This window comes from Sardina pilchardus, chromosome 14 (genome assembly GCF_963854185.1).
Source record: "Sardina pilchardus chromosome 14, fSarPil1.1, whole genome shotgun sequence".
In the NCBI taxonomy this organism is placed as follows: Eukaryota; Metazoa; Chordata; class Actinopteri; order Clupeiformes; family Clupeidae; genus Sardina; species Sardina pilchardus.
In genome coordinates, this window is record NC_085007.1 from 31,081,997 (window position 1) to 31,102,870 (window position 20,874).

The window sequence follows — 20,874 nt, forward strand, 5'->3', positions numbered from 1 at the left end:
TCATATTATTTGACATTAGTTTTAGACGGAGAGGGTTAAAGCGGATAGTAATGAAGGATCTTTGCTTTAGAAGTGCTCCTTAAGGAACAGGGTTAATATATGATGCCTGTAAATTATGTACAAATACAAATTTACATGTATGGGAATAGTCAAATCAGTAACAGTGAAACCCAAATAGAATAGGATAGAATTGATATTTTGGATTTATAGTAGTAGATATGGTCATGTGTGCTTGTGAATCGTTTGATAATCTAATGTTTTATACTGGTGATATGATCATGTAACATAATAGCATGTTTTACATGCAGACTTAGATCCACTCCATATTTCCTGAATAACCCAGATCAAGTTTTACAGCACTATGCTATTTAAAACCATGGGTGAGGGTTGTTAAGATTGTACTAAGTAGGATGAACCATGCAGCTATACTATTAAGCTGTTGCTGTTTACAGTGTCACGTAGAACATGCTTTCAAATGTTTTTAAATTTGTTTTCTGTGCCACTGTATATGAAGAATTGTAGTTTGGTCCAAAATGTGTCCCCAACCTAATTCGTATGTATGGAAGGGCTACTGTAGGATGATATTATTGTTGGATGTTACCAGGGTGTTGAACATTCTAGATAGTAAGATTCCTCAGGAATTGGTGGTGACTGCAGTTTGCCTCAGGCTTCAATAACATTTCATATGATGGTAATGAATAATGGTTATGCAAAATGCATTGCATTTCAATGATTTCACATATAGTGCTCTATGTAGCTAACTGAAAACACTAAGTGAAAGCAACACAATGTAACAAAAAGAGGAACAGCAGCAAAGAATGGGAATCGTAGGAAAGGATTGAATTTGATTTACTGTCAACAGCAAGAAATGATCTGTTCCCCAGGTCTGGAGCTGGAACCCTGAAGTCATAAGGGGGCTGCAAATGCACCTTGTAATTTATTAGGTCCAGGATAATTCAGGCCCTTTTTAAATAATTATGAAGCAAATCTAATCATTTTTCTTTTTGTTTCACTTTGTTTATTTATTCACAAGTTTTTCAACACGTTGTGTGAAGATCATGGGCGATATGAAAACCCCGGACTTTGACGACCTGCTTGCGGCCTTTGATATCCCTGACATGGTTGACCCAAAGGCAGCCATTGAATCAGGACATGATGACCACGAGGGACAGCTAAAGCACAACGCCCACCATGATGATGATAACCAGATGCCCGCTACCCCTGATGTTGGAGTCAGTGTTATTGTCAAAAATGTCCGAAATGTTGACCCTTGTGAGCACCCACTCTCAGACAAAGATGTACGTCCTTCAGTCGGCAACGGCCTGCAAAATGGTTTTCTGGGCATGTGCTCAAGTGATCGGTATAGCAAAGAGGGTGGGAAGCCCTTGAAGACAGACAGCAATGGCCCTCCAGCCAGCAACCCCTCCTTCAACCAGTTCAGCCCCATCTCCAGTGCTGAGGAGTTTGATGATGATGATAAAATTGAAGTGGATGACCCAGCAGACAGACAGAACAACATTCCATGCTTTAGGCCAAACCCCTTAACTGGGCTCATTGGAGATGGTGTTTCAAAACCAGGTTCTAATGTAGAATTTGTGAGTTCCAAACTTGAAAATGGCAACAGTAGCAACAATTCCTCAGCTTCACACTCTCAGAACCCTCCTAAGCCAAGAAAATCAGAGGAGCAGTCACAGGTGGTTGGTCCAAAGCCCTCAGACATTAAAGAAGCATCAGAACCTCTAAGTGTATCCAATCTCTCCCAAGCCAAAGCTAAATCGTCGGCTAAACTCTCATCTTGTATTGCAGCAATTGCAGCTCTCAGTGCAAAGAAAGCCTCCTCAGATTCTACTGTTCCAGACTCCCCTACTGCCCTGCAAGATTCCACCAGGGAAACCAAGGACAGTCCCAAAACCCCAGAGAAGCCCCAGGAGCAGGAGTCAGCTCTAGAGGTAGCCAAGAAGATGCTCTCCAAACAGCCTGAAAGTCCCTGCAGTGTCACTAGTGAGGGCAGCAGTAAAGGGTCCCCTTCATCCCCTGCAGGGTCGATTCCTGTTATCCCAAAGGTCCGAATCAAAACCATCAAGACATCATCAGGTCAGATCAAGAGAACAGTCACCCGAGTGTTGCCAGAGTTTGACCCTGATGGCCTGAAGAGAGCAACGGACACAATTGTGGTCTCCAGTTTGACCTCTCCAACTTCCAATGCAGTGTTTTCATCTCCAACTCGGGCAGCATTACCTACCACAGTCATGGCCACTTCAGGCGGCTCAACCATGGAGGTCACCAAGCAGATGACCATCAAACCTGTGGCCACAGCATTCCTGCCAGTATCAGCAGTCAAAACGGCTGGCTCTCAGGTAATCAACCTGAAGCTGGCTAACAACACCACAGTGAAAGCCACTGTCATCCCTGCTGCCTCAATGCAGAGTGCCAGCAGTGCCATCTTGAAAGCTGCCAATGCCATCCAGCAGCAGACGGTGATGGTGCCTGCCTCCAGCCTGGCAAATGCCAAACTTGTGCCAAAGACAGTCCACCTCACCAACCTCAACCTTCTCCCAAAGGCCTCTGCCACCCCCTCTGAGCTTCACCAGGTCCTCTCCAAGCCCCAGCAGCCCATCAAGCAGGCCATGGTGGTGAGCCAGCCAAAGAAGGTTTCTCGGGTGCAGGTTCTGGCCAGTTCTCAGAGTTCAGTTGTGGAAGCATTCAACAAAGTGCTGAGCAGCATCAACCCAGTACCGGTGTACGTTCCCAATCTCAGCCCTCCCTCGGCTGCCTGTATATCCATTCCATCGCGGGGCTACAAGTGCCTCGAGTGTGGTGACTCCTTTGCACTGGAGAAGAGCCTGACTCAACACTACGAAAGGCGTAGCGTGCGTATCGAGGTCACCTGCAACCACTGCACCAGGAACTTGGTGTTCTACAACAAGTGCAGTCTGCTGTCCCACGCCCGGGGACACAAGGACAAGGGTGTAGTGATGCAGTGCTCCCACCTCATCCTGAAGCCCATCCCCGCCGATCAGATGATCTCCTCCTCATCGCCACCCTTCTCTGCTCCTTCGCTCTTTTCCACCAGCGTCTCATCGGGCTCTCTTAGCTCCTCTGTAGGCAGTGTCCAGGGGAAGTCTACCATGTTAGCCGTAATATCTGCCCCGTCCTCTGCTCCGCTTGTGGCTGCCATGCCCCTTGATGAGGATGCTTCCAGACTTTGCAGACACAACCTCAAATGTCTGGAGTGCAGTGAGATGTTTCAAGATGAGTCAGCACTAGCCATGCACTACCAACAGGGATCAGAGTCAAGTGGTCAGGTTTGTGTGTAGATTAATGTTTCTCTGTTAATGTAATAATCCAAATCAGGTAGATTGGGATATGACTTATTTTTGTTTTGTTTAGTGGTATCATGTTTAATCATTATTTTTCTGTAAGATATATTTTATTGGTATACTTTATTAAAATTGTAAATATTATATTTAGCAAAAAGTATAATGTCTAATTTAGGGTCATTCGATGACAATAATTGTCCCATTTTCTCTCTTCAATAATTAGAAGACCTGCGCCATCTGTCAAATGCTGCTGCCCAACCACTGCAGTTTTGCCTCTCACCAGCGCATCCACCAGCACAAGTCCCCGTACATCTGTCCTGAGTGTGGAGCCATTTGTCGTTCTGTGCACTTTCAGTCCCATGTCACCAAGAACTGCCTTCACTACACCCGGAGAGTTGGCTACCGGTCAGTTACATCTCTTTGTGCTACATTTCAGTGGTTATAACTTTTTTATTATGGGTCGTTTAAGGGCATGCTCACACATGGTCACATTACATACATACTGTGCATACACATTCTGTTTACTTTCTGCTAAATAGTGGTAATAGCTTTAGAGTAAATAATTAAATAATTCATGGGTTTGAAACTCAGTTATAAGTATTTGCATAAATTGCCTATTTAGGTCAATCACCCCAGATCCTCTATACTTCAGAGGTTTTACCATATAATTTAAACTTCTCAGTTGCAAGTCACCAGAGTAACTATCCCCATCTAACCCTAGCTTGGCCAGTCATTTTCTGCACCAGCTATACATCTTGTGGGTGGTCAGATGAGGTGTCTTGTAGTTGTGAGCAGTCAGGAGTCTTGTAAGGCAGGTCCTCTGAGAAGTCCTTAGGTCTCGGCCTGATCAGAATTGACTGAATAAATGCTCATTTTTTATGACCCGAGTAAAACCCAAGTTGTTATTATGAAAGGTGTTCCTGAGTTGTTCAGTGGTTATAATGAGTTGTGAGTTGTGACATTTTGAACACTGCTTTTAAGTTTTAAAATCACTCTTTTTTCTCTGTGTGTGGTTTACGTGTGTGTATGTGTGTGTGTGTCTTCAGTTGTGTTCATTGCAGCGTCATCTTTGCAGAAATAGCTGCTCTGAAGTCTCACATTCAGGGCTCTCATTGTGAGATCTTCTATAAATGCCCCATCTGCCCCATGGCCTTCAAATCTGCACCTGGCACTCACTCCCATGCCTACACTCAACACCCAGGGGTGAAGATCGGAGAGCCCAAGTAAGTGTCCACACAAACACCTTGGACTGGGGTTGGGGCGTTTAGTCCAGAAAGTCTGGTGACATATCCAGGTATGCTTCTTTAAGGTTACTGATTTTCCAAAATCTGAGATCAGAAAACAAATACTCATCCCCTGAAGCTAACCCAGGGGATGAGTGTTTGTGTAGCAATGCCAATGAGGAGAAGTCTAAGATTAAAGATATGGAGTCAGTCTCAGTCAGATGAGAAGTTTGGGTCTACACAAAACTCCTTCTAAATTACTTTTAGCACAATTTGATTATTTATTCACAAACTTAAGTAATACAACACTTGTGGCCTTTTAGCTTTACTGTTGACATTTTTATTTAGATGTAATGTACTTAAAGGAAATCATTACAAGCCCTCTCGGGCTGTTCTGGGATATATAACATGGGAAATGTGGTCTTTTGGTCCTTTAACTCAGGTCTAAGGTTAATGTTGTAGACATATTGTTTTGTATTTAATTCCAAAATGTAAGGTGTCCTTATTAATTTTTTGAAAAAAAAAAAAACTTTTAAACAAAGAAGACAAAATCATATAAATTGCTATTTTATGGTGTTATAACAGTGTGAAGAAATTGACTTTTTAAAAAATAAATAAAATGATGTGCTGTATACAGTGTATGTAGTAAGTATTCAGACCCCTTCTCTTTTTCACATTTAGTATTATTGTAATTTGGTAAGGCAGATGTGTCCAGCTTGTTGTGTCATGCCCAAGCAGATCCGGCTGCAATTGCTGCCAACAGTGTTTGACCTAAGTAAGCGTCCGGATGCTTATGTCAGTGTGACATAAGCACACTTTTTCCTTTTTGATAAATTTGCAGAAAATTCCAAAATCCAGTTTTTGCATTGTCATTATGCAGTGTTGAATTTAGGTTGATGAGGGGAGAACACGTAAAGGAGTCTGAATACTTTAGCATTCCACATTACATGAATATGTTTTTAAGTTGATTATATTGAGATGCTATAACACATTTCTGCCACTGAAAATGCTCGTGGTCTGTATCTCCTGATTCCATTCATGCCAAACTGCAGCACTTGTTTTTAATGACAGATCCTTGAGCGTCCCACCATAGTGCTACCTGATAGTTGGATCAAATTGATCTGTCTTGGGGCCTCTGTGCCTGGTGTTAGGAGCTGTGCTGGACATAAAGGCATTATGTATGGGAGCTTTGGGCTCAGCTCATTTCCCCTCTGTGACCTTCTGCTGCCTCCACCTCTCCTCCATCAGCACCCCCTCATCCAACCCCCAGCTGCCACCGACCTGTTGCCAATAAAGTCTCTCAAACACACGTGCTGAAAGAACTAGCTGTTCATGGAACATTGTCTTTGTTGTAGTTTATGTGTAAATGAATCCAAAGGTGACAGTTTGTATTTTAAGAACCCTACAGAGTGATTACTATGGGCATTGTCATTCATGTGTATCATGTGTAAGCACATAGTACTGATAGTGATAGATAGTAGTGATACATTGTTCTCATATAATGGAACAGTGTGCACAGTAGTACTCATAGCAGTGTGTACTAAGGTCAGATGGCACCCAGAATATTAATTTACTTTGTTCTTTATTTACAAATGATCATGACATACTGTACAGATGTCATGTGGTGTCGATGAAAGAGAGATGGAATTAGTAAACCCAAGCTCTCTGTTATTTTTAGCTACACTGTACAAAGCATGTTCTGCATTTTTATCTTCAATTATGACACAGCTGTTGTATGAATGAGGAGTAGTAGGTCTCAAGCCTGTAGTGTTGTCAGTGATACAGTAAGAAGATGTGAGTTGTTGTTTCTATATTTTATGGTATGGTATGGTCAGGTATCCGACATGGTGGTCAATATAGAATTAGCCTGATTTCAGCCTCTATTTCCCGCAGGTTAATCTACAAATGTTCCATGTGTGACACGGTGTTCACCCAGCAGACCCTCCTCTACACCCACTTCGACCAGCACCTGGCCACTCAGAAGGTGTCTGTGTTCAAGTGCCCAGACTGCTCCATGCACTATGCGCAGAAGCAGCTCATGCTGGACCACATAAAGGTAACAGAATAAAGCTAAAGATGACTGCATTGTCAGTCACAGTTGAACAAACCTTATGGTCATAATGACTGACATGATTGGTAGAGCTTGTTTGTTGTCTTAACACTGTGATAGAACAACCGCTTTTGGATATGCAGATGTTTACAGTGTTGAGGCCATATTAGATGATGACATGCAAATTAGGGATGCACTTTAAGCCATTGATCTGAAGTGACTATCTGTGGGATTTCCTGTTTTCATCCTTGTAGTCCTTACATGGCACTTTAAAGACCATTGAGGGGCCTCCAAACCTGGGAATCAACCTGCCACTGAGCACCAAGGCCACCAACTCCATGGGCCCCAACGGCAACAACAGAGAGCTGGGCTCCTTCAATGGTGTGGAGAAGGGAGACAAGAAGCCCGTGTCCCCACTGAAGAAGAGCAGCAACGGCCCAGAGAGCCCAAAGAAGCCCCAGAACCCTGGATGGACCTGCCACGACTGCAACCGCCTCTTCACCCAGAGAGAGGTCTACATCGCCCACGTCAAGAGGGAACACGGCAAGGTAGGAGTGCTCCAGTCACCACCAGACAAGTTTGTGAGAGTGTACAGCATGACAAGTGTGGTTGAGAGTGGATGGGTGTCAAATGTTGTGTTTATTTTTCCTCTCCTCCTCACCTGTCTCTGTGGACTTGCAGCAACTGAAGAAGCATCCGTGCCGGCTGTGTGACAAGTCCTTCAGCTCCTCCCACAGCCTGTGCCGACACAACCGCATCAAACACAAAGGCCTGCGCAAGGTCTACACCTGCCCGTGAGTGCTCCGGCTCACCTTGGAGGTCTTTCAGGGCCCGTATTCACGAATTTAGGAGAAACTTCTAAAAATAATGGCCGTGTCACTCCTAACTTAAAAATGTTTTCACTAAAAGTATTTCACGAAGCATTTTAAGCCTAAAAGTAGCTCCTAAGTCTACGACATCTTAAAAGAATTCGAGAGGACTCCTAACTCACTAAGACCTATTCACAAACAATTCTAAACCGCTTTGAGTGGCATTTCACGTACAGTTACAGGAGCTGTCATGCCAGGGGTTAATTGTGCATTGCAACTAAAGGATGCAATAACACCACCGACAACTAAAACCACCATTGCATGTAACCTAAATGTAACGTCTCATTGTAGGCCTAAATTAAATTAAATCGTCTCTCCTCTTTGCAAATGTAGGCTACGTGTTTTCATATTAATTCAAAACATGCTGCAAAGATACTGCTTGAGTCCGTAGTGTTTCATCATGCTCCTAGGCTATTTGCTTTACTCTTTATTCATTTAGGCTATGCCCATTTATTCATCATCTTCCATCCTTCACGGTCCGACATAGCGTATGCATTCTCACCAGCTAAGACCTGACACCTGTCACTCAACTCGTAGGGAGGGTTTTTGTCATCACTCCCGCGTTATAATCATCAGCCAATCAAGGTGGTCACTTAAATCAAGCTCGTGCATGAGTAATGACGTCAACCATTGCAACGGAGATTTTATCTTATCTTAGGAGTTGTCTTATTAAAAGTATAAGATCCTTATTCCCGATTTAGGAGTACTCTTAGTGGTAAGATAAAATGCTTTGTGAATACGGGCCCAGAAGTCTATTTCTGTGTCATTGACTCAGAGAGTTGTTGTTGTTGCTGTCAGGCATGAGCTCCAAAGGCATCAGTTACAGAATGACTCCAGTGACATTTTGTGTGGCTTGTGTGTAGGCATTGCCCAGAAGCCAGCCGCACCTTCACTAAACGGCTGATGCTGGAAAAGCACGTCCAGCTCACGCACGACCTCAAAGCTGTAGAGGGGAAGCCAGCCGGAGACGGCGCCACCACTGAGGTCAACGCAGACAAGCTCCTGTCCCAGGTACATCCGCTAGTCTAACCTATGGACGACAACTGTGTACATGTAACTACATGTAACGTGTGTGTTCTTTTTATAATCACCACAGAAATCACAATTGACATGAATTGCACTACAATTAGCCAAATGCTAATTGTATGAATTATCAATGTGAAGTACATAGGAGCTGTAATGTATGATTCATGCTTTTGTGTGTGTGTGTGTGTGTGTGTGTGTGTGTTTCCTCCTCAGGTGGCCAGTCCCAAGCGCAAGCAGCTGGCTGGCGATGAGCCCAAGCAGCAGAGTGAGCAGGGGGAGGGGGAGCGGGGGCCGGACGGGGAGGGTCCGGCCGGTGGCGGCGGCGGCGAGGGCCCCGGGGGTCAGCCGCTGAAGAAGCTGAAGGTGAGCGTGTGCAAGGTGCACCGCTGCGGCGTGTGCAACTTCAGCACCGAGGACCTGCTGCGCTTCCACGAGCACATCCCGCAGCACCGCTCCGACGGCTCCTCCTTCCAGTGCCGCGAGTGCGGCCTCTGCTACACCTCGCACCCCTCGCTGGCCCGGCACCTCTTCATCGTGCACAAGCTCAAGGAGCCGGCGAGCCTGGGCCGGCACCGCGCCGCACCCGTGCAGCAGGAGGGCCCCGACGCGGCTGAGGGAGCGTCCGGCAGGTGCAAAGTGTGCGGGAGGACCTTCGAGACGGACGGCGCCCTGAACACACACATGAGGACACACGGCATGGCCTTCATCCGCTCCAAGAGGCTGGGGGCAGCCGACAAGTGACTGGAGGTGCCCTCACCTGGACGTCCGAGGCCCAAGGCCCTTTGGTGACCTTTGAACCAGAAGCGACAAAAAGTGGATGTTTGCCCATCTCCCACGACCCCCAGAAATGTACATATAACCATGTATATGACAAATGTATAGATATATCACACACAAAAAGGCCTTTGTGTGTTTAAAAATATGTAATATATTTAAAAAGAAAACAGATTTATGTATTTAAATAGCTAAAAAAGCTTTTTTTACACTTTCAATATGTGTTTGTATGGATGTTGAGTAGATCTTTTATAGAGAGTTTTTAATTTTTTCATTCTCATCCTGTATTTTTTCGTACTGGTAGTGCTCCATTTGTCACTGCTGCTAAGGTCCGCAGAATGTTTATGACAGACTCTCAGCACCTGCACAGGTGTGTTTTGCACACTGTGCAAGGACAATCAGTCGGTTTCAAAGGGCCAGAGAGGAGAGGGAGATGGCGTTTTTCTCTTGACCATTCCTGAAGAAGTCCACTAGAGGTCATGTTGAACTCCTGAAACCGGCAGTGAATGGATTGTTTTTCTTCCTCTATCGACGCAGTACCCGTGAAAAGGTCTAAGTTGTGCGGAACTTCCACTGAGGCTAATGTGAATCTGTGTGTGCTCTTCAAGCTCACGACCCATGCTGTGTATTTTTAAGTTCTCTTTGTGTGTCTTGATTCATGTTCTCAGGCAATCCTGTCATACCACAACAGTTGTGATAACAGGCCTCTCTTGCGGCCTCTAAATGTAAACATACATTGTATGTTTTTAGCCTTTTTTCAGTGTCTCCAGACATGGTCTTAATCATTGGCATTTGGACTTTGTAAGACACAGTATTAATTGCATCCGCATCTCTCGATGCTTTGCTCTCATATAATACAGTATGTGTACAGTGCTCGTGGTCTGCTTAGCAGAACTCTGCCTCTGTTGTTAACATGGCTGCCTTAGAGATGTGTTGCCTCCACTCCTGCTGGGCAGGTGTGCTCATGAGCTCATTTCCTGCATGTCGGTCCAATCAGAAGTGCTTTGCAGGCCCAGCTGAGTGCTTCAGTGTCTCGAGCTCTCTGAGTGCTGGAAATGGGAGTGCCAGGTGTTCTTTTCTTCGGGACGTGCCAATCACCAGTGTGGCCTAGCCACGGGGAGCTCTCAACGAGCAGCGGCTCACAGCGCAAGGCCATGTTGAGTCAGGCCCTAGACTCACCTCGTCAGCAGCCAGAGTGTAGCACCTCACAGCGCACGGCCATGTTGAGCTCGCCCCTAGACTAACCTCGTCAGTAGCGAGAGTGACAAGTGGCCAAAGGAGAACAAGTAAGACCGAAGAAAAGAATGACTTGCCTTCTCTGTAAAGAATGTCTAAAGTTTAAATAAGCACATTTAAACTGGAAATCCATTTTCTTTTGCTTTGTTTTCCCACTAATCAGCAGTTCATTGTAGCTAAAGTTCATGAGTTTCCCTTTTCAAGTTCTGTTTTACATTAAAGAAAAATGAGCAGTTATCTGGGAACATGCTGAAGAAAATGCTGTTTATGTCTGTTTCGGTTCCACTATTCCTTTTAAAGGACCAGGTTTTTATGTTTTGAGCGTCTGAATAATTGTCAAAATAATATGCATGACAGAAGCCATCAGTGGTTGTTATCTGTTACTTAGAAGGTGTCTTGCTGCTGTTCAGTAGAGATATTAGATGTTTGTGTACAGACCTGTTCTCGGTAAATAATAAACCTAAACTGTTCAAGTCATGGCGTTGTCATGCGAGTCTCTGTTACCAGGAGTGCCATTCAATCCTTTTCAGTGCTCTCTGTGGCCATTTACCAAAATGACTAAGTGAAGTGAATGAGGTTTGATGTGCATCTCCCCAGCGACGTCAAGCATCCCCTCGTCATCTCTTTGTCCCCCCTCGCCTCCCTTTCAGCCCGCCGCCGCCGCCCTGCAATTAAAGTGACATCCTCCGTGATGTGAGATCAATGCCCGGTTGCCAAGAGCGCTGTCGTGCGTGCCGCGAGCAAAGTTCTATTTTCCGTGTAAAGCACACCGCTGACCTTTCCGCGTCCACGGAAACAGTAGCAGCTGGCTCTCACGACGGTGCCAGAGCGCCACTTAATCACGCAGGAGACCGAGAGAGGTCCGCGCCTGTCATGCACAGCATCACCTCAACAAGATGCTCATTGTCATGCCTAAGAGCCATTCAGTGAATGTAAATGAAAAGCATCTTGCAATGTCTATCATTAGGACAAGTGAGGCCTTCACATGTTGTGTAGAGTACGTGCCTGTTGTCAGTGCCTAGACTGTCTGTGATGAAGTGTGAAGCAGTGCAGCTACTGGAGCGTGCTCACTGGTTGACTCTCAGAGGCCTGATTTGACACGGATATTCCCCTATTAACTGGCATGACCGCTTGTCGTCAGTGTCTGTGGTCAGGTGTCTGTGTTGTGATATTTAAATCTCCAAATGCACAAAAACAATGTTGAGCTTTCACACAAGATGCTGCTGGTCTGGAGTGGGGTGACCACCTGCCTCCTGTTGCTCTCCATCGCTGGAGCCTTCAATGTCTCTCACAGGTGCATGCAGGACACCCGCATGTTTCTTCTGGAGCTCAGCAAAGACAAACCAGCCAAGTATGCAGCGCTCAGTAAGTCTGAACAATCTTTCCTATTTTTTTAATCAGTTGCTTGAGAAACACAGCATCAAAATGGCGTGATCAAGCTTTACAGTTTCTACTGTATAAATAGCATAAAACTATTCTGCACATTGTAAGGTGAATGGCATGTCTTGAAAGCTATTGTGGGTCAACAAATAACTCCTTATGTGAAGTTTGTATGCTATTTTATCATTTAACTGGTGTATCTCAAAACCCTTACCAATAGATCAAATGTCTTTCATCTGTCCTCATCTTCTCTCTCCTAACTGAACGTGTGTCTTTGCCATTGAGTCAAGTGGAGCTGAGGACTTGAGGAGTGTATAATATGTGTTTGTGTGAGTGCAGTGTATGATGCGTTTGGGAAGCTGGGCAGTGATGTGAGAGGCGGTAACGTGAACAGGCCTGGCTCTCTACGCGAGTGCCTGTCGGTCGGGGCTCCAGGCTTCAGAGGGCAGCACTGCCAGGTCTTCCTCAAGCAGGTGACTGCATGGCTGTGCAAAATCTTATCTTGGTGGAGCGCTTCATCGCCTATGATACCTGAATAGCTCACATCGCAATATCACATCTCCCAAAATACCACCGTCTTTGTGCTGATGTGCAGGAGGAAGTTCAGTACTTTGTTGGGATCTGTGTTCCTGACTCATGCACGGAGGCAGATGTGCAGACTCTGGTAGTTTATGGTAATATGTTTAACTTTATATTTATTGTTGTTGTCGAAGTGTATTATCTGCTACATGCATGCTATGTGTGTGTGTGTGTGTGTGTGTCTTTAGATATGCTACAATCGAGAGGAGAGTCTCTGATACCCGCGGTGCCATCTCCACTTCTGTCGGACTCCACGCTGGGCATCTACATGACCCAGTGCCTCAGTGCCCACAGGACCCCGCCTGACCCCTCCGCTGTCATCAGTCTGTGAGGAGTAATCAAAATGATCTTGCTATCTGTGTGCCTTCATTTGTTCTGTCTGTCTTGGTGTGTGTCTCCTACAATTCTGTTTAACACTCTGTAAAGCGCCATGAGACGTGTAATGTTTTAGTGCTCAGTAAGTGATATTAGATAGAAATTGAAATTCTTACAAATGCAGAGTTTTTTGTCTAATTGGACTGAAAACAGTGTGTTTCAATGAATGGTTGTGTGGTTGACCATTTCTCCCCCCAGGTTTGTGTGCGCTGTGCTGGTGAGCGTGCCCTTGGTGGCCAGCCTTTACGTGGCCCTTCTCAGGTTGAAGCGCCAGAGGGCAGTCACTCCCAGCCCTGACATGACCCTCACCTCTGACCCCAGTCGCTATGGCAGCCTGCTCTCCAACGGCTCTCCAGCCAGTCAAGCAGACAGTGGCAGCCCTGATGACAGCACCACACACTCAGACGGCAAAGCCAGTGAGGACAGCAACACAAAGAGTACGTGTACATACACCACCATGCCTACAGAACACAGGGATGCAGACATGCCACTCAATCATTACAAGTACTACTCAACTTCTACCCACACTAGTCCCACATCACTTCACCAACACGTTCATAGAGGAGTAGAGGATCAAGATAGGAAGCAATTGGCAACATATACCATATACTGTATTTTCAAAACATGTTACTACAGGGATTTTACATTTTGTTCTAAGTAATGACTGTGCTATTAGATGTTATTGTGAAAGGCTGTCTTTAAGTTCTATAAGAGTGGATTAGGGAATCAGAAGGCTCTCAATATCAGCCTGACATGAGCTGAATGTGTCTCAAAGTGAACTTGAACAATGCAGTGAACCCCAACTGTGTCACAAAATAGCACCTTGAAAGCTGTGCATTTAGTAGATGGAGGCACGGTGTGACCGGTAAAGTGTTTGGAGTGCTCTCACAGTGGAAAAATACCGTGTAAAGGCACGATAATAGTCTGTAATTATGAAGAGATCTAAAGCGATAATGTTTTTTTCGTACAGTAATGGTAACAGGCTGTAATTGAATGGTCCTTTATTGTAGCTGGAGATTTAAAAGAATGTCTCAGGTGTGTGTGTTTACTCATTCATACATGTGTGCCCTACGTCTGCTGTTGGCTGTAGATGCAGTAGCCTACAGTACTATGACTATGGATTGGTCTCATGGATATTTCTTTTCGACTGGGTAGTTTCTCTAAAGTATGCACGCATTATATTGTGACAAATAGTCCGACGTGTTGTAGTATCTACATCCTCAGGCTATAATGCTCCACTCTCCTCTCCATCTATTTTAGATGTGGTTTCCAAATGACTTGCAGGGAGAAAATGTTGACGTCAACCATTAGGCACACTTATAACAACTTCCTCAAATGGTTTCTCACTGAGACCCCATTAGCACAATGACCGTGACTCAATCAGTTAATTATATTGCTTGTCGGAAGGAAAATGTAAGTGCAATAAGAAAAAATCTTGATGCTTTTTATATAGGCTCTTTGAACTGCATAAACAATATGTGAGTTCCTAGCCATTGCCGGTGGCATAGAAAACAACACTGAACTAATGGTAACTTTGGGACAGCCAAAGATGGAAAAAAGTCGCCATTTTGTAGAGCATTACACTAAAGTCGAATTCAATTTAATTTAAAAAATATCTGCATCGGCTTTAAATGTTTCAACCGAAAATCCTCTTGGAACAGATTGAATGGGTCTATACACTATGAAGTGTTAACACAAATAATTGTCGCCCTGTTCATAAATATAAATAACATTTATATAACCTACCTTGCGTACTGAAGTTTCCATTTTAGTGTGAAATATACTAACACTTTATCCTGCGAATATTGTAATAAATATTCAACAAGTGTGAGTTTAAGTGTAATTAATAATTAAGTGTTATTCTTGTTTTTTATAGACATTTCTTCATATGGGTAGTTAGTCTTGCACCCAGTAGATCTGCTTGTCTTTTTCCTCAATTTGCTCAAAGTTGTCTGTTTCTTATGTTTGAATGAGTGTCATTGCTGTGAGATGTTTGTGGTGTTAGAGGGTTAATCAGACTGCTCGAGAGATCAGAGTGAACTGGGGGTGCTATGGCGGCTGCAGCATCTGTGGCACATTTGGGTCCAAGTGCTCACGGAGACCCGAGTTTGAATCCAACCGGTCCCACAGTCATTTCCCAATCCCACCCTATCTTTCACTCACACTCCCGTCCTGTCACTCTTCACTGTCACCAAAAAGATCCTGAAACAAAACCGAAGCAAATCCGAGTGTTTGGTTAGTGAGTGGGCGATCCTCTTGCAGGTTGCTTCTTGTCCTGCCTGCAGAGCATCTCCCTGCAGGACAGCAGTGCAGGAGTCCTGAGCACGGGCTCAGGCAGCGCCGACAGCTACTCCTCCCTCAACGGCATCCGCATCCTCAGCCTGCTCTGGATCATCTCAGGACACAACGTGCAGCTCAGCGCATGGAACAACCTGGGTACAGTAGCGCATCAGATACTACTCTTCAGATCATCAGCACTCATCAACACACACACACACACACACACACACACACACACACACACTTATTCTGTCCTGTTTGTGTCCCTTTCAGATAATGATAAGCGCTGGAAAGAGAGTGTGGAGAGGAACCCTCTGTATGTGTTTGCATTCAGTGGTCCAGTGTATCTGGCCGTGGACACCTTCCTGCTCCTGGGGTAATACACTAGTGTTGTGCAGCACAGCAGAGGACTGGTGCACAGTTACAGATCTGTTTACAATTAGAGCTAGAATGGAACGGTGATGGGGTTGTTGACATTTTCAAATAATAACACTCCCTACCCACACACACACACACACACATACACACACACACAAAAACAAAAACAAGCTTTTTACTGAAAGTATCTCTCCTGTGTGTGTCAGAGGTCTATTGAGTGCCAAGTCCCTTTTGGCCTCCATTCAGAGATCAGAGGATCAACTGAGTGCAGGACTTGTGACCCATTTCCTGTTCAAGAGGTTTAAGAGGTAAGCCTTTCACATGTGTAGTCGTCAGGACATGCAGAACAACAGACAGGCCCATGTCACAGCTCTATAACCAGAGTACGGCCATGGACAGACACACATGCTGCATGATACAGTATATAACAGCGTGTTAGGCTGCCTTATAAGCAAAAGACAGATTTCTTTGTCCAGAATTGTTGAGTTTAACAGCGCTGAATTATTTCTTTCGTGTCAGAGTTCAGCCTCTCCACCTGTTCATCGTGTGCCTGGCCATCGGCCTTTTCTCTGTGGTCCAGCGAGGGGCTTTCTGGTTCATCGCTGAGGACGAGATCCTGAACTGTAAGAAGTACTGGTGGTCCAACCTGCTGCTGGTGAACAACCTCTTCACCACCACTGACATAGTGCGTACCTTTGCCTGATCCGATGTGAGTTATGATGCAGCACCTCTGCTGATCCTCAGTGCAGAGGGGGACTGAGAGAGATTGGTGAGTTTTTGGGTGCACGATAATAATAATAATGATAACTATTTTTCTCTAAGTGTGCACCATGGACCTGGTACCTGTCCATTGACTTTCAGTTCTACATCACCACCCCTATACTCATACTTCTATACAGATGGTGAGTTATTGTGCGTACTCTGTCTTTTCTTACTCTGTTGTTGTGCTTGCTTGTTTGTTTGTTTGTTGACAACTGTGCTGTGCTGTTACCTGTTGTGGTTCAGGAACAAGAGGGTGCTTGCAGCTGTGGCGGTCCTTCTCATGGCGCTGACATGCTTGACCAGTGCCCTCCTCACCGCCATCTTGCATCTGCCCGTCCACCAGCCCACCACCCTGTAAGTGTGCTAGCTCATGTTCATGGCCACTGGTGGACTCAGAGAGGGGGCCAGGGGGGGGAGGGTACCCGGTCCTCTGCTCTGTCCCAGTGGCCACATTGGTGGGCATGTTGTATTGTAGGTGCCCCTGAATCTGACACTGGAGAGTTTACACAGCACCCTTCCAGTGTTAATCCCTGGTGTTGCTCCTGTTCCTGTTTTGACTTGGACTATTCACAGATCGTTTGAGAGCTACTTTCAGTATTATTACAACAAACCCTACACTAGATATGGACCCTATCTGGTCGGCATCCTTGCGGGAATCTACATGACAACCAAAAGTGGACCCTTTGTGAGACATCGGGTAAATTCATGGATCATTATTATCATTGGCACAGCATGCCTTTATCAAAATGTTTTGATGTAAAAGTAACAGTAACACGGGAGCTACACCAGACGCGTAACTGAAGCGTTCCGTTCGCGACGCGTATGTTGCAGCCGGTCGCAGCAGTTAATTATCACTGTAGTCAATGGAAGTAGCTACACTAGACGCAACAGTGGCGCGTACATTCGAGAAAAATAGACCCATCTTCTAAAATGGATTTTACGCGTCGCGAACGGAACGCTTCAGTTACGCGTCTGGTATAGCTCCCCTGTAAGTAAAACTCCACCATTTAAGTTGTGCTGTATGTTGCTGATTGTTGATACAGTATAATGTTGCTGATACGCCAGTGTTGGTTATTTTCCTCTGTTTCCCTTGTGCTGTCAGTGGCAGGCAGGTCTGGGCTGGTTCTCCTCTCTCTCTGTGATGATGGCTGTGGTGGGCCTGGCCTATAGCCTGAGGGAAGTTCCCCCAGGACCCTCCCTGCCCCATGCCATCTACCAGGGGGTTCACCGCACCCTGTGGGCCCTGGTGGTGGCCTGGATCATCCTGGCCTGTGAGGAGGGCTATGGAGGTGAGAGCAGCCACTGGCCAGGGCACACTGACTGGACAGGACTGAGGAGACTCAGTATGGACAAGTTAGGCTCTGGTGTGTTGTTATGCTTCTGGTCTATGATAGCTGTCACAGTCCTGTGGTCTCTATGCACCTGTGTAGGGTTTGTGGACAGGATTCTGTCTCTCAGAGTGTGGATCCCTCTGTCCAACATCAGCTTCGCCTGCTATCTCATCCACCCCATGCTCATCATTCTCTACAATGGCAAACGGGAGACGGCCATTCACTACACGGACCTCAACTTTGTGAGTGCCTCCCATTTATCCTCTGTACTGTACTGACCGTTGTGTTTCCCCCATTTAGTTTGTGTTGGTAACGTTGACCTCTCTCCTGCAGTTCTACCTGTTCCTGGGCCACACTGCGCTGACCCTCTCTCTGGGCTACTTGCTGACCGTTCTGATTGAGAAGCCGTACCTCTTCCTGAAGGGCAGCCATGGGAAGCCTCACTGAAGTGGAGGATGTGACTCTGTAGGTACTAGGGCTCATATCCAAGTGTATATATTGCCATTGTGAGTTTAGATAGGGAAGCGTGTAATAAATTAATGTAAATGAATTTGTGCTAATTCCAAATGTTCCACAATGTGCCAGTGATTTAAATGGTGATTTGTGTGCCCCTCCCCATCCTCCTCTCATGTTTTCTTCTCCTTCTTTTCTGTGCCATTCCTCTCCTCTCCTCTCCTCTCATTTTCCTCCCTTCATTTTTCCTCATTGCCAGTTGAATGCTGAGATTTAGTCATCCTTCACAGAGCCTTTTTGCTCCTAAGTGCCCATTAAGTCAGAGATGGTGGTAATCAAGAAGCCACATTATGTTCAGTATTCCATTTTTATTAACTTTATGTGTCGGGCAATTATTATTTTTTATTTTTGTGAACCTGTAATTATGAACCATTTTGAACTTGGCATTAGTGCTTACTCACCAGCTGTGACGATGTTGGGTGTTGGGTGTGAATCTTTTTATAATATATAGCCCCCTCCAGTGGCCATATTAAGCAACAAAATATTTATTGGGAGTTGAAATCCCACCACCAGCCATACATATCATAATGAAGAAGATATTACATTTGTGGTAAAAGTAATAACACTAAAGTTCTGAACACTGTAAACAATATGAGATGGATATGAGAAGCCAGGTCAAATCCATTTGGACAGTACATTATTAGACTTGCTCAGCCATTCAGCTCAAAGACACGTCAAAACAATTCCTCTTCCATTGTTAATGGGAGAAGCTGTTAAGAGATGACAGTGTTAATTGTGTGGGTCAGATAACTGACCCGATTGTCTGGACATAACTGGCATTTTGTGACAGGTGACTACTATTTCTGTGCTTGTGTACGACCACACATTTGAGACCCTTGGTTTGGAACTGGTTTTAAAAGACCTGTGAATAGGCCAAGTGAATGTTTTCTGCTCTAGGAAAATAAACACAAAGAAACTATATTTAGACAAGTTTGTTGATGCTTGTCGTACAGTTGTCAGAATACCAGAAAAGTGATCCTAATATGCTATTCATATTCTTTTTCAGTTCATACGTCTGTAATTCAGTAATTCATAAACATTTAAATTTAGATATAACAGCAAGTAAGCGATCTGGATACCTGCATGATTTCCTGTACGAGGATATGTATTGAAAATGATGTTATCCAGTAAGGAATAACGGTTAAATCATCTATATGTTAAAATGTTGCCAGCACATGAATGTGAACAAAGTTATTTTGCAACAACGTTGTAACGCAGTGTACATTTAAGAGACATAAATAAAGTGAACTATTAGCAATGGATGACTAAACCATCTTTACTGGCAGAACTTAAATGTAAAGGTTCATCTCTGAAAACGGATTAAGTACTGGTTATATTTGTCATGCAACAATGACCTAAGAGTTGAGATGTAGTTCTTTTGAACAGGACACTATTTACGAGACCACACATGAGGATGACATAATACAAGCTATACACAGATACTCCAACTTCCCTGTGGCACTCTGTTAATCTCACCAATCTTTCTGCCCCGTGCCTTTGAAATGACTGGAGCTGCTCGCTCTGGGTTGCGGATGCTTCTCAGCAGCCCAAGAACTCGGAGCCGTAGCCCCTGGATGTGTGAGGCAGAGGTCGCGGCGTCAGCCTCCTCGAGGGCGCGCTTACGGGAGGGAGAGGGGCAGGCAAAGGCCAGTCTGAGTTACGTGTATGACACCCAAGTCCAGCTGGCCCGGCGGCGTGAGTCACAGCGCACGGCCTGAGCTCCAGGCGCCGCACAGAGCCACGGCAGCATTTAAATGTACCCCCCCCCCCACCCCCACCACCCTGCAGAAAGACGACACTGCCGCGGGCCACAACGCTGCCACAGACACATACCCAACTCAGGCCAGAGAGGACACACACCCAGCAACCCCTAAATCTATGAGTGACACATACATATAGACATAATCCACATTCACTTCACTGCAGTTACACACATGCCTTATAGGAGTACTAGCATTACATGTGCACTCACACGCAGACAACACACTATACTGTAGGAGCTGACCTACTGTAGTGATATTACTGTATGAAATATAGGTCTCAATCGAATAATAAAATACACATCTTATAATGAAACTTTATGATTTCATGTGCATGCACAATGTGTGTGTGTGAGTGTGTGAGTGTGTTTGTATACTTTTCAATCACTTGTAAGGTGATGCGTGTGTGTGTGTGTGTGTGAACTCTTACAGGTTTTTTTATTGCTTTGACGCAGTAGTCGACTCAAAAAAACATGTTTCAAAACTCTTAACGCAAAGCCCTAAACAGTGGCACCAATGGTCAAAATGACTCATTTTGCCTCCCAAAAGCTCTAACTTCTCCAAAACATTTAAAATGTGGACCAAAAGCAAATTTTGCCCTCAAACAACACAACTTGCACACAAGTGCATAAGCGCTTCCAATCAGTCATTAGACAAGGGGCATCAAAATACAAAATTCAGCTCTCAATGTGAATCAGTGCTGCATTACTGGTCAGCAGCTTACATATCAGTGCCAATTTGCTTTCTTGCAAAAAATAGATCCAGAATCATATACAATGATTTTTCAAATGTTACTGAATGCAGTATTCATTATTTTTCTTTTTTTTGAGATTGTGGCTAAGAAATTAAATATTCCAACAGAAACCACATGTATAGTATGAAAGAAAAAAAATCAGTAAAATCCATCACTGTGTAAGACATAAGGAAAATAAAAATAAAAATTCTGTACAACACTGTAAAGAAAAAAATCTCTTCTAGTCAATTCTTACTCTCACTCTCATCTGCCTTGATCATCCAT

The 20,874-nt window shown here is 44.8% G+C and overlaps 2 protein-coding genes across 2 annotated transcripts; both read left to right on the forward strand.

Annotated features, from left to right (window-relative positions):
• The first annotated feature begins 1,058 nt into the window (after window positions 1-1,058).
• On the forward strand, window positions 1,059-9,955 carry znf532 (zinc finger protein 532). Its single transcript, XM_062554366.1, has 8 exons — window positions 1,059-3,305; window positions 3,544-3,725; window positions 4,367-4,543; window positions 6,437-6,599; window positions 6,848-7,141; window positions 7,275-7,387; window positions 8,326-8,473; window positions 8,741-9,955. The coding sequence occupies exons 1-8, from the start codon at window positions 1,059-1,061 to the stop codon at window positions 9,227-9,229; spliced, it is 3,813 nt and encodes a 1,270-aa protein (XP_062410350.1). The 3' UTR covers window positions 9,230-9,955.
• A 1,760-nt stretch (window positions 9,956-11,715) lies between these two features.
• On the forward strand, window positions 11,716-18,030 carry oacyl (O-acyltransferase like). Its single transcript, XM_062553571.1, has 15 exons — window positions 11,716-11,863; window positions 12,218-12,351; window positions 12,474-12,552; window positions 12,646-12,784; window positions 13,031-13,269; window positions 15,095-15,268; window positions 15,386-15,488; window positions 15,697-15,798; window positions 16,010-16,175; window positions 16,313-16,392; window positions 16,496-16,606; window positions 16,826-16,949; window positions 17,355-17,541; window positions 17,683-17,825; window positions 17,917-18,030. Exons 1-15 carry the CDS (start codon window positions 11,716-11,718, stop codon window positions 18,028-18,030), a joined length of 2,043 nt encoding a protein of 680 aa, XP_062409555.1.
• The last annotated feature ends 2,844 nt before the right edge of the window (window positions 18,031-20,874 follow it).